Source organism: Aotus nancymaae, unplaced genomic scaffold (assembly GCF_030222135.1).
Source record: "Aotus nancymaae isolate 86718 unplaced genomic scaffold, 86718_ANA_hifiasm-v0.15.2.pri h1tg000014l, whole genome shotgun sequence".
Classification (NCBI taxonomy): Eukaryota; Metazoa; Chordata; class Mammalia; order Primates; family Aotidae; genus Aotus; species Aotus nancymaae.
The window spans coordinates 44,118,135-44,133,069 of record NW_026988425.1 but is presented as its reverse complement, the minus strand read 5'-3'; the positions used below and the strand labels follow the sequence as shown (position 1 = coordinate 44,133,069).

General features: G+C 34.2%; 1 protein-coding gene across 1 annotated transcript in view; it reads left to right on the top strand.

Moving 5' to 3' along the window:
- Window positions 1-14,935, top strand: part of HCN1 (hyperpolarization activated cyclic nucleotide gated potassium channel 1) — a 388,448-nt gene that overhangs the window by 294,643 nt on the left and 78,870 nt on the right. The window contains exon 5 of the mRNA XM_012449553.2: window positions 14,041-14,187. Within this exon, the coding sequence (XP_012304976.1) occupies window positions 14,041-14,187 (147 nt within the window). The remainder of the gene's footprint in view (window positions 1-14,040; window positions 14,188-14,935) is intronic.

Sequence of the window (14,935 nt, the reverse complement as noted above, 5' to 3'; positions counted from 1 at the left end):
TTTTATTTTTAAAAAGGACTTCAAATCTTGTTCTCGACAAAGACTAAATAATGTGGCAATAAATAATATTTTAGAACATACTAATTAATCAATGATTGAATACTTTTAAGAAGCTTATAGTCTAGCAAAGAACACCGACAATTTCAGTAGAAATTATGATAGCGTGAAAAGAGCCAATGTATGGGAAATACTTGATGTAATAGGAGAATAAATAGCTGATCTAATCTAATCTAATCTAAATCTCAACTACTGTAATTCTCTTACTACCAGCATTAGAATCATCTAGAATCTTGTTAGAAATACTAAAATTTCAGTTTCAGCTCCATACATGCTGAATGTGAATCTTCATGTTAAAAAGATTCTCATATTATTTTAATTTACATTAAAGTTTAAGACAAGTATTAGGGAAAACTCCTCAGAGAAAGTGGCATTAAAAATTAACTCCCAAAAGACAAGATAGTTAGTCTATGAAAATTAAAGGTAAAATATATTGGAAACAGAGAAATGAGTGTACCCAAAACCAAGTCTATAGCTTAGGCTGCAGGTTGGATAGAGAAGACATGCAGGAAAAAGGAAGACCATTTCAATTTTGTGTTCGATGTGCTGATGAAACATGTTGTAAGGGTAGATGTTTAAAGGGAAGACAGACTTATGAATCAAGATCAGGGACTTATTCTCTGCTGGTCCATTGACTTGAGAATTGGTGGTATATTGATAGTAACTGAAGTCATGTGAGTGTGAAGGCTTGACCAAGGAAAATACGTAAGGTGAAAAGAAAAGAAGGCCTTGGGCACAGTCTTTGGAAATACCAACTATTAAAAGACGCCAACAAATGAGACTGAAAAGAGCAGCCAAAGAAGAAACAGGAAAGCTAGAACCGTATATGGACGGAGAAGCCACAGGAAAAAATGTCTTAGGAGGAAGAGCTCAGTTTGTAATATTATTTTAGTTTGGGCTCTCCAAGATGCAGAGCCTAAGAAAAGAATTTGAGTTTGGGTAATTTATTGAGGAAGACTTTTAAGAAGCAGGATTGGGAAACAGGAAGAGTAAGACCATTTGTATTAGTCCATTTTCATGCTGCTGATAAACACATACCTAAGACTGGGGAGAAAAAGAGGTTTAATTGGATTTACAGTTCCACATGGCTGAGAAGGCTACAGAATCATGGTGGGAGGCAAAAGGCACTTCTTACATGGTGGCAGCAAGATAAAATGAGGAGGAAGCTAAAGTAGAAACCTATCAGATTTTGGGAGACTTACGCACTATCAGCATGGGAAAGACCAGCCTCCATGATTCAATTACCACCCCCTGGGTCACTCCCACAACATATGGGAATTCGCGGACATAAAATTCAAGTTGAGATTTGAATGTGGACACAGCCAAACCATATCGCATAAAGGGAAATGTAATGAACGATATAGTTTTGGGTTTTGTTTTTCTTTTTAATTATAGGCAATTGGGGCTGAGTCCTACTGAGACTCTAGGAAACTGTGTAGAATGAACCTTATACTTGTTTCTCTGAAGGAGAGGGGCTGTTATTAATCTGTACACCCAAATCCCTCACTTGTTAAATGCTGCCTATGTGGTGTAACTTAAACCTCTCCTCAACCCCCAAAATGCTCCTGCAACTCTAGGTTGTGCTGATCAGGTTTTCTAGAGTTCCCAGAGAGCCCTAATGCAAAAACTCTGCGATGTGCTTTCCACCATTGGTACAGTTGAGGTAAGACGTGGGTCAGCTTACAAGGGAAGAGGTGTTGCATGGGACATCAATAGTGTTTACCCTGGTGGTCAGTACTGTTCAGCTAACAAATACACACACACACACACACACACACACACACACACACACACACGTACATATTTATGAAACATCTAATATCTAAGAATCATGGTAATAATCTGAAAATCACGGAAATGCAAGACTATTATTAGTGAAATAGAAGGATAGAAAGAATGGAAGCTATAATTAAATGTTTAAGGTTTTAATGGGAAGTAGAAAGTTAGATGATGAAAGTAGATTACACTTTCAAGAAATTGGTTGAGAAAGGAGAGAAGAAAAATATGATGATAAATAGAGGGCTACTTGTGATCAAAAGAAAGTCATTTTGTGATGATAATAATGTCATGCAGTAAATAAGAACACAGACTCTGAAGCCATAATTTTTGGATTCAAATCCTAGCTTCAGACCTAATTAGCTGTGTGACTCTATGCAAGTTCTTAAAATTCTCTGTGCCTCAATTTCATTATCTGTAAAATAAAGGTAATGATAGCAATCTCATAATGTGGTTGTAAGAATTAAGTAGCTAAATATGAGTAAAGGGTTTAGTTGAGTGACAAGAAAATAGCATTTAATATCCAAGGATTAGACACGATTATAATTTTATTGTAACTGGACATTCAAACACAGGTGAAAGAGTAGCTTCAAATGGGATGAGAAACACTTCTTTCATTATTTTTAAGCAAACTAAGTACAGAAGAAGAAAAAAATAGGTTTCTCTCTAAATGAGTTAGTAGATATTCTTATGTGAAAGCTTCCATTTCTTTTTGAAATTCTATGTAAAGTCATCTTCTGGGAGTGAAAGAAACTGTTGAGGGAAGAAAATATGAAAACTGATAGCATAAAATTCTTTAAAAGGTCCAATTTTTTAAAAATGGAAGAGTGATTATGGTAGGCATGTTATATCAGTCCATACTCTTGTTCAATTAAGGGTCAAATCATTTTCTTACACACAGATACACACACAAACATACACACCAAGCCAAACTATAGTAATAAAGATTAAAGTCATTTAGAGAAGGAAAACTAAAGGAATTTAAAAATATTCAAGCACACATTTGGATGGGTGTGGTGGCTCACGCCTGTAATCCCAGCACTTTGGAAGCCCAAGGCAGGTGGATCACTGTGGTCAGGAGCTCAAGACCAGCCTGGCCAACATGGTAAAATACTGTCTCTACTAAAAATACAAAAATTAACTGGACATGGTGGCAAGTGGGCAAGTGCCTGTAATCCCAGCTACTTGAAGCTGAGAAGGAAAATAGCTTGAACCAGGTGGCAGAAGTTGCAGTGAGCCGAGATCATGCCATTGCACTCCAGCCTGGGCAACAAGAGCCAGACTCCATCTCAAAAAAAAAAATATATATATACACATATATATATACATGTATATATATATGTGTATATATATATAAAAGCACACATTTTAGCTGTATTACAATGGTCATAATGACTGTTTCTACTTGTAGCAATCATCTAACCCTTGACTCTTATTCTGTAATTACAAATAAATTATAGATGTTTTAGATGGACAATTTACTTGCTTAGTAATCAAGGATTTTCTTCTAATTGCTAAATACACTAAAGTCTCATCATCACTGTTTTTTCAATTACATGCTTAGTTGAGTCTTAAACAGTGTTAAATTGACTTTTCAAAAACAATGATCAACCTGGCCATTTTCAAACAAAACATAATAATAATTGATAAATGAAAAACTATGTAGCGTAAATAACTTCCAAGTTGTTTTGAATCTTGCATTTTTACATAGATGAATTTTGCATTTTTACATAGATGAATCTTGCATTTTTACATAGATGAAAGTATAATTTTTTGTGAAATATCTGAATGGATGGCTAGGTTCTATAAACAAGAAATTAAATTGCTATTTATATTGGAAGAGATCATTCTGGATGGAATAATAACACATTTTACTTGTAGTTTCTGCAAATATTTTAAAATTACGTTAGGTTGCGACCAGTCATGGTGGCTCATACCTGTAATCCCAGCACTTTGGGAAGCCAAGGTGGAGGAACACGTGAGGTCAGGAGTTCAAGACCAGTCTGACCAACATGGTGAAACCCTGCCTCTACTGAAAATACAAAATTAGCTGCACATGGTGGTGCATGCCTGTAATCTCAGCTACATGGGAGATCGAGGCAGGAGAATCGCTAGAACCCAGGAGGCTGAGGTTGCAGTGAGTCGAGATTGTGCCATTACACTCCAGCCTGGGCAATGAGAGTGAAACTCCATCTCAGAAAAAAATAAAAATATAATATAATTAATTCAGTTGGAATTGTGACTGTTTTCCACACAAAGTAGATACATATTTTATTTCAAAAATGCTTTTCCGTATCTTGAGAGCTAAAGAATTCATTATTCCATAGAAAAATCTATGTTTTGTTACCCAGCTTTCCAAAAAAGGAAATATAAAATGAAGATAAAATAGGAGTATCTGACTCAAACTTCTGCTAAAAAGCAAACAAATCTCTAAACCATCTGCTTTCCTTCATTTGTGATTTTCCTTTAGTTTTTTTCCATTCGTTTCATTGAAAATCAAATTCAGGAAGATTTCATGTTATTTTTATGATTATATGACTTACTATGTAAAGACTATGCAACTTAAAACTTTTTTATAAAATAACCAGCAATATATTTGAAGATTTTACTGTATTTATAGCATAGTTCTTGAAAATGATTCAATCTTGCTGCAAAATTCTAGAAACAATACTTGTTAAACTAATTAGCATATTATCTAACTTTTCTATACATATGAATTTATATATTTTTAAATGTAGGGTAATAAAAAGAAATTATGGCTTCAATTGCTGTGTAAATAGCTGGCAATACTAGAATTATTCTTGGTAAAAATTAATATAGATTAGTCATAAATCCAATGATTATTGATAAAAAAGTTAAAAAAAAAGGTGATTGTTGGTCTCTGAAAAGCAAAAAATTTTAAATATTTCATTATTTATTATTATTTGTAAAATTATGTTTAAAACACATGTAGTGACGTGAATATAAAATTTACAGCTGTTTTTATTCTGTAAGAAAAATTTGTTTTCAGAGACCATTTTAGGAATGCTGTGTTTATATTGAAAATGGGACGTACATTTTTATTCAACTAGATTTTAAGCTGTTTTCTTCTTAATGATTTTTCTAATAATTGCCATTTATTATTTATTATTTGTCACACAATATACATGCATTATCACTAATTCTCATGACACCCAGTATGTTAGATATTATCATTTCAAGTGGACATATAAAAAAACTGAGACACTGAAAATTTAAAATATATATATATATATATATACTCAAATCAAAAGTTAAAAAATATATATATATTTATATACATACTCAAAGTCAAAAGTGAAGAATATAGTGTAGATTAAACACAGATACCACTGGTTCCAACACTCATAGGAGTTTTACAATGGCAATAAAACTTAATGTGGTCAATTAAGATACTCAGATATTTTTAAATTGACACTCAGATATGTGTAAACACTCTTGAAACTGTAACACATTTTCATGCATGTTTATTTTGGCAGATGAAAATCTGTATCTTTTATCTGTTGCTATAGATTGTCCTAGAAATAACGTTTAAAGAAGCTGTATTTCAGCTAGTGTAGCCTAGTTTCAAAGCTAATTAATGTAGCATTTATGATTTATTTGAATGTGGAAATTAGTTCCATCACTCACCAAAAAAGTCTTTTACCTGTTAAAAAGAAATATTAACTTTTGTTTCACAAAAACAAATAGGTGACGTGTAATGGTGCCAATGTACATATAGATACCCTGCAGGTTAAAACTCTACTGTGGGTATGTGCTGCACTGTAAAATTACCTTGAGATATTATAAAACAGGTGATATATAAATATATATAGATATGCTTTTTGAAAGTAAAAAGTTAATTTCTTATAGGCAGTGTTTTATAGATTTGAGACATAGGGTTAGAATCATGAACTTAAAGTTCTATTTGATTTGATGTGCAATTTTTAATAATTCACTACTTTTCATTGTATGTGACTTGCTCTTCTAATACAATGGGAAGTACAACTTCTGATCCCTATCTTCCAGGAATATGAAGTGTATAAAATCATTCCTGAAGACCTGAAGAATATCTGTTTTTTAGTTGTACATCTGGCTCTGTTGGTAGTGAGGAAAACCCCTTTTATTTTAAAATAGAACACATATTTAACAGGGAGGGTATCTTAGCAAGTAACTCCCTTTCCAAAATACCCTGTGTTCTAAAAAATTTATCAGCCATAAATTTTTTAAGATACTGACTATATCCTATATTTATATTCTCCACAACTCAAAAAAAAAAAAATCCTTACTTACTGAATAAACTCAAAGACATTGCCACAATTTCAAAATGTCAAAAGAAATAGTTAAAATAAGAAGGCATGGGGGAGGTGCTGGCAATCAACCAAGTATTTTATTATTTGAAATAAAAATTCATGTTTTTTGCACATATTTTTCTAACTTCTGCTATAGACACTTATGGAATTATAAGAACGCAGTTTCTCTTTTCCAATCTATGATTTTCCTCCTCCTTGCACCTGTATTTGACATGAAGATTAATACACAGATTCAGACAGAAACTGCACATACTTTGAAATTCATATTAATTTAGGTTAACTGTTATAGGCTAAAGATTCAGAATGTCTCATCTTTATAAAATGTTCGCTGAATGATAAATTATAATAGCCAATAATAATCAAATGCTAATCCAAAATGTCAATCCATGTGGCACTATCCCTATCTAGCATCCTGCATTGATACTAGTATCTCAGCTCTAAGGAAGCAAACATCACATTCTATGTTTATCCAAAGAATTTCCAGAATGAATGTAACAAACCAAACTTCCATTCAGTAATTACTTGAGAGTTTTATATGTGCAAACACCCTAGCAGATTCTGTGGTGAACAAGACAGGGAAAGAGACACAGGTACTCTTAGCATGAGTAAGTGATAAACTCAGTACTCTTTGTAAGTGTATAGCCAGAGGATCTTATGTGGTCCAGGAAGTAGAGAATATGTTCCTGATGTAGTGGTATTTGAGAGAATTAAAGGATGAATAAGTATTAGCCAAGACATTATGGATGAAAGAGCATTTCAGATAGCAGAAACAGCATGAGCCAACTCAGTATCCAGAGACCAGGACAAGTTTACAAATATGAAAGAAATTTAACGTAACAGGGCATAGTAGACAAAAGGGAGAAAGTATAAAATAGAACAAACAAATAATGTATGCTTACAGCAAGGAAACTGTACTTTGAAAATAATGAGAAGTCATCAAAAGGCTTTAAGGAAAACAGTGTAGGGAAGTTTAGATTTTTCCCCTGAAGTTTAATTTGACTCTATAACACAAACTGGTAATAGCTCAATAGGAAAAAAAGGCATACAAATTTGTTTTCTGCAATGTATGTATAGGAGTCATACAAAATATGAAAACTCAAAGAAATGCCAGATCATTGATGCTTTTATACCATCTTGAGGTTACAGAAAAAATAGGGGCTTATAGCATGGCAAGATGGATTGTCAGAGGTAGAGCGGAAGAAGAAAGGCAGGGAGCAAAGGCAGCCTTGTAGAGATGTGCAGGTAGCAGCCCTCAGAAAGAACAGGTGGTAGCCTATGGTAAATGTTTCTCTGTCAGATCTTTTGATTGATTGATTGATTGATTGATTGGGACGGAGTTTCACTCTTATCGCCCAGGCTGGAATGCAATGGCGCCATCTCAGCTCACTGCAACCTCTGCCTCCCAGGTTCAGGTGATTTTTTCTGCCTCAGCCTACCTAGTAGCTGGGATCAGAGGCATGTGCCACCACACCCGGCCAATTCTGAATTTTTAGTAGAGATGGGGTTTCTCCATGTTGGTCAGGCTGGTCTCAAACTCCCTACCTCAGGTTATCCGCCCACTTCAGCCTCCCAAAGTGCTGGGATTGCAGATGTGATCCACCTCGCGCAGCCTGTCAGTCAAATCTTGAAAGGTGTCAGACTCTTCGTTAATCTTTCCTAGACCTGGACAAGGGGGGCCTCAGGAAAAGCCTGCTTGCATCTATTGTTTATTTCACTTTATTTCCTCCACAGATGCAAATCTCCTCCACAAAAGGCACCTTTGCAGGGCTATTCCTGTCTGCAGGCCCTCTGAACAGCCATCTCAAAATATGTTAAAGAGGTATATTTTGGGGTGAAATATTTTTAGTTTCCTTTAGGGGTGACAATAAGATTAACATTTTAAAAAGATGTCTCTGTCTGAATCATGGAAGATGAGTTAGAGTTAGAGGAAGACATGTATAAATAGCTACAGAATGTAGTTAAGAAGCTGGTCATGAATTGAAGGAGAGAGAGTAGCTTTGACCAGAATGGCGATGCAGAGAAATGGAAAATTATTGAAACTTTTGGTAGGTAGAAATTACATAATTTGGTGATGTCTTAAGGATTGGGATGAAAGAGTAGGGGATAAACTAAGGTGTTACTATTTTATAAATAAGGGTATCATTTCATGGATATATAAACAATATAAATGTGATTTAAAAGTTCTTTAGATTGCTTACATTTGCCATGCCTTCTGTTCCCTTAAATTATCATTCTAGTTCTCACCTCATAGACAGAGCATGATGGCTATTATATTTATCATTTCCATTGCCACTTCTATTTTTCATTATCCTCTCTCCTACTCCATTTTTCTGTTGCTAAAAAGGAAAACCTAAGATTGGGTAATTAATAAAGAAGAAGGGTTATTTAGCTCACAATTCTGATGACTGGAAAGTTCAAGTTTGGACATCGGTGTTAGTGAGGGCCCCAGGCTGCCTCCACTTATGGCAGAAAGTGAAGGGGAGCTAGAGAATGCAGAGACCACATGGGAGAAAAGAAGCACGAAAGAGAGAGGGGAGAGGTGCCAGAAACTTTTCATCACCCAGCTCTCTAGGGAACTAGTAGAGTGAGAATTCACTCACATCTGAGGGAGGGCATTAATCTATTCTTGAGGGATCCACCCTATGACACAAACACCTTCCATTGGGTCCCACCTACAACACTGGGGATAAAATCTCAGCATGAAGTTTAGAGAGTCCTATCCAAACCATAGCACAAATCATTACGGTGTGCTTTATACGACCCCTACTCCTAACATACACACAAAGGGAAAGGTCACCAAAGACATTACTGAAACTAAATCTATAGGATACTTTTGAACTCGCATTTTTTTAGACATGTCACATATTTTGGATAATAAAAGCAACCTAAAAATCATTTTTTAAAATCTCACATTAGTATATTTTTAAACCAAATATACTAAAAGTACAGAAATAAAAGATCAACAAAAAGGAGGAGGAATTCAAAATGTCTTCTAAGAGTTTCAGAAAATTTCTAGAATTCAAGGAAAATGTTGGGGGAATATAGAGAAAATGTAGGGAATGCAGAAAAAGGTATGGGAAAATATAGAGACAAAATACGTGAAAAAAAGATAAGAAACATAAACCAAATCTAGCATGGAGGATCAAATTCAGATCCAAAGCCTCAGCATTCAACTAAGGAGTTCAACCTAGAATTGTATGTGGAGTCAACTTTGACAGTTTAATAAGAACATTTTCAGACATGGAAAGATTCAGAAAACATAAATCCCATATAATCTTTCTTAGTTGTGTACTTGGAGAATTTTTCCAGAAACATAAATAAACCAAAAGAGAAACATGGCATTTAGGAATACTGAGCACAGTCAAGGATGTCGTAAAGAAAATTCCTATAGGAAAATCTTTGAAAACAAAACTCAATGCCTATCTGGTGGAATAAGGAGGCTGTAAAACATAATACTAAATTAAAGGCTAATTATGCAATAAATAAATGTATGTGATCAGCAAGTGCAGGATTAACAAATCCTCTGGATGAACAAGTCTTGTTAATCCACTGATGAACAAGAAAATAAATGTCATCAAATATTCAATTTGGCTTTGTGGTAAATATTTATATAGCCAGAGTAATGTTAACACTTTATGAGTTTGGAAGTTCCAATTATAGGAACAGTTACAATCTACCTTTACGTTGTAACATTAGATATGACAGAAGTCATCAAATGGAAGTGAGGGAGGGAGTTTTTACTCTCACCTGGTAAAGTACCTTAGAATTATCTGAACAAGAAATAATATTAAGTTTGGTACAGAAAGGTACAAAGCAAACTAAGAATTAACAACACTAGTGACACAGCTATAGCATGAGAAAGGAAGAGTTGGGGTACTGTAAGTGGCAAAACCTCATTTATGGCAATTAGTCCATAAACTATGCCTATAATTATCTATATAAGAAATGGAAAGAAGCATATTGTTTAGTGATATGGATTAAACACATTTTAACATGGAGAAGTGAGACTGGTGGGTTTGAAAGTACATCCTTGCCATTCTTTATATGTAGTCTTGTTAGATGTCATTTTTAATAATCATGTACATGCATCCTTTTATAAATTTTTATAATTATGCAGGAAGTTTTAAAACTAAAAATATATTAGAATTTTAAGTGGTAATTATTTTATAGTCTCTTTAGATCTGATGGAATAAACTTTTGATCTTATATTTACGAAAGAATTGTATTGGCTTTCTTGCTTTTCAAAAACCTATTTGTCAGTGACTACTAAATACATCAAGTCATATTTTGCATGCAGTATATTGCTACAGCTATTAGAAAGTTTGCCATTTTATCATTTTTTGACTTTGACAACTTATACATTACTTGTAACATCTAGTTTATTTCATGGTCTGACTACCACTAGGTGTCTTTTTCAAAGAGTAGTTTGCTATTTTTATTCACATCACATGGAAGTGATATTTTCATACATTCTTGCAAGTCTTGTTAGGTGTGGAAAAAACAGACAAAAGGAAACTGCTCCTGTTTTTAGTGTGTTGTATTCTAACAGATATTACTACCCAATTTCCAAATTCACTGGCCACTGTTCAGTACCTCTTTTCTTAGAATAGATTCCTTTTGACCACACCTCCTGTGAAACTTTATCCTTCTCTAGATTTTCTAATCATGTTTTTCTTGTTCTACTCTCCATCTTGGTAGGTATTAACAGTACCCTTAACTTAATTAACCACTATGGCTCAGCTGCTTTTAAATCATAAGTTCCACTTTTTAGCCCCTTTCTCCTCATTTGACACATCCTCCCTTAGTGATTTCTCAGTCAATGATGATGTATGTATTTTCTTCTCTGAGTGCCTGACCTACATAGAGGCGTGAAAATGTGCTATGGGCATCTTAAACTTAACTTGCTGAAAACTAAATTTACTTTGTTTCCCCTATGCTCACTCAAGCATGCTTCCTTATGTCCTAAGATAACACAGTACTTGGCATATGGCAGCAATTATGAAATTTTTGTGTATGAAGGACCTGTTAAAACACATACTGCTGTGTCCCAAATCTAGAGTTTCTGATTCAGTAGGTCTGGAGTGGAGACTGTGAATGTGTTAAAGAATTCCCAAGTGATACTGGTGGTTTGGCAACCGCACCTTGAGAACTATTGGCATACATTAATGTTTGTATGCCAATAGTTTTTATGCCAATAATAGTTTGTATGACAACAAACATCATTTAATGTTTGCTTGATCAATAATTGCTATGAATTAATGAATGCTTAAAATAATAATATAGTTTCCAAATTCAAACTTAATATGAATAAATGATAAGAAATATTCATAGAACTTTGAAATTTTAGTATGAAAGAACAAGGAAGATCATTTAGTCAAATACTCTCTTATTGTTGATTAATGAATGAATTCTGGAAGGGTTAAATGACTTGTGTGAGGAAAAATAATTAGATTCGATCAACCCTGAGCTTCATAAAAAATAAAATAACTATATATGTAACATTTGTACTTAGCCACAAAAGAATTAATTTTCCAAATTCTGAGATGGAGATAGAGCAAATTATGTTGTCCCTAGATTAATAGGCCTTTGCACACAAGCACTAATTTCCCAAAAATGATTAAAATACATACTTCTGAGATGCATGGAAAAGAAAGTAGCAATGGAGACCTCAATGTGTTGGTTAAGGTTTCAGATTCTCACCACTCCAAGTAGTGTTTGAGCAATCAGTGTGTTGCAGAAAGTAAACAAGATGACACCTACCTACTGGTCCTAAAGAAATAACCCTTTATTTGGCCAGAAGTGACAGCCCTTCCATTTGTTGATGCATACCAGTGACTGTCAAAATGTGGAAGTCCTGGTGTCTTAAGCTGTCTTACTGTTTTCCCAAATGTAAATATTCGAAAGAACTCAACACTACTCCACAGAGTATACACATATTTAGGCTTTTACTTAAGGGCAAAAAATACAATTTAGCAAGACAGAGAGAATAGAGACAAGCATCAGAAATCCAAGAGCCTTTCCACAGCCTAAGTGTCCTGTGGGCCCAATCTTTGGATAATTGGAGTATGCTGACTCTCTGGCTTAAACTGCCCCAATCTGTGTAGAGTCTTGGTTTTGAGAGAACTCAACCACAAAACTCTCATTGACTTTTTGCTTTTTAGTCCAGCGGCAAACCAATTGTATCCTACGAGTGGTCTTGTTGAGAAAGCCATGGAAGCTTCATGTCTATGAACCAGCTACGTGAGAAGCCAAGTGGCCTGAATCCTAGGTCTCTGGAAGAGGGCCACTAAAGCATGTTGAGGTTGGGTAGGCATACAGATTTTGAGCTCTCCAGAAAAATTGATCTGATTATTCTTATTTATTTATTGAAAGTCACTTACACAATGGCAGTGATACCACTGGTGCCTAAATTCAAAATACTATCATAATCAAATTACTTCAGAGAGATGTACGTAGGACTTCAGGATTTAAATAGTTTGGTGGAGTCTGGTTATCAAAGGAAGTCTCATGACAAAGTGGTATTTCCTTTGAGGATACTGGTTCAAAAAGGAACATTCGAACAACATTATTTTTTTTGAAAAATGAAAGTATGTAGGAAAAAAATGAAGAAATGCAATACAATGGGTTGCTGTTTCTCATTAGATAGGACTATTATCAATTACCAAGTACAATTACAATAATTATGGGCAAAGAGTGAGGACACCTAGATCTAGTCAGAGTTGTGTTATCAGGAAATATAAAATAGATTAAATGTGTTTTAAATAAGGAAATATTATTTTGATATCTTTATCCAGTTGTGTTACCAACTATTACAATTTGTACTCAATGCTATAATCTATACAATGAAACAAAATTTTTAAAACCTAACTGATTTTTTTTTCAATGTGTGGTCTTGTAACCACCTGCATTCAAAACACCTAGGGATTGTTTCTCAAACTTTAAGGCATCATCTGGAAATGTTTTTAAGATGCAAATACTTATTCCATGGGTCTTAGATGAGGCTTGAAATTATTCTCTTCTAATAGGCACCCAGGTAATATCCATGCTTATATAGTCCTGTTTGACTAGCAGGGATACAGGGATGTTACTTACAAAATCCGTGTGTGTGTGTGTGTGTGTGTGTGTGTGTGTGTGTGTAAACATAAATAGGCAGATATGTCAATAGAATCAATCTCTGGGATTAAGCCTAAAGATCAGCCTTCCAAAAAAGCAACCCCTTCCCAGGTGTTAAGACAGTCACAGTTGAGGACTATTTCTTTAAATGAACTTCAGTGTATAAGTTAACTTTCAGCTATACAGTATGTGGATCTAGTCTCACCATGATATTCTTCTAAATCCTAAATTGGAAGCCTGCCATATTCTTAGTTCTCAGTAACGTACAGGGCATCTGTGTTGCTGAAGTATGTATGATTTGCAAACACCTGCCAAGCTTCCTGCCTGTAGATTTCAAGTTTAATTACATTCTGATCTTTCGCTAAAAAGCCTAAGATGAAACCTATTGTACTATCCATACTTAGGAGATTCTTCTTAAAAATCAAAAACCAAACAACTTCATACTTCTTTTAGAACTCGATTTCAAAAAATAGTATAACATTTTGATTTTGCCCCATCACGGGCTTTTTTGTAGCTAATCCCTTAAGTTGACTCTTCACTCCCTTTGTGCCTCTTCTCCACATTATCTCAGTTCTTTACAGGAAATGTTCACCTAAATAAAATATCTTACACAGTATGTAACATGAAAGAGGTACATTAGACCCAAGTGCATTAGTTTCTTCCTCTTAAAAGATATTTTTTGTAACTGAATATTCAAGTGTTATTGAATACAGCAAAACAAAATAGTATGATTTCTTATACAGCCTAACAATGTTTTTTAATTTTATTTTTCCCTTCCTTACAGTATAAGCAAGTGGAACAATACATGTCATTCCATAAGTTACCCGCTGATATGCGTCAGAAGATACATGATTACTATGAACACAGATACCAAGGCAAAATCTTTGATGAGGAAAATATTCTCAGTGAACTCAATGATCCTCTGAGAGAGGTAAGGTTTATTGTCCTCAGTCTCCATAATACATGATCATTGTTTGTTTTCTCTTTTCATGAGGAATCTTCTAGTCCATGTTATTACACTACTGTAAAGAAAAACCTAAACTTAATATTAAGATATTTTCTTCTTACCTTCTTTTGCTTTTTCCATATTTAAGCTCTTAATTGTTGAAAAAAGTATTGGATAATTACTCTTCTGTTTATGATTCTCAGAACTATTCTCTTTTCTGTATTTCTGACTCTTTAATAAAAATTCCTTCTTGTGACATCATCATCCATATCTTCCCCATTTTTCTCTCCCTTATTCTTATCAAACTGATTCTTCTTTTAAATTTCTGTTCTTCCTCCAATCTTCACTTTCCTAGATCATCTTGTGGACCCTGACAATAGAATGACTTGCTGTGAGCAGTTTATTTCCTATTATCTCATTAAAACACTTTGCAACATTAATAACCACCTCTTTGCTTTGCATCATCTTTCTGTTCCTCCCTAAAAATCTTCCTTCTTCCTACTAGAATATTCAGATTACCCTTAGACCAAAATAACTGATTTTGATTATTCATATTTCTTAACACTGCTTTGCCCTCTCCTTTCTTTTACTGCCTATCTTCTCAAAAGATTTCTACATGGTCACTGAATTGTGATTTGGTCTTAATTTCTTGACCAAAGTTGTTCATTTGAAAGTTGTCAATGACCTGTCATCTTGAACTGTAGCTTCTTCTATAATCCCCACATATCATGTG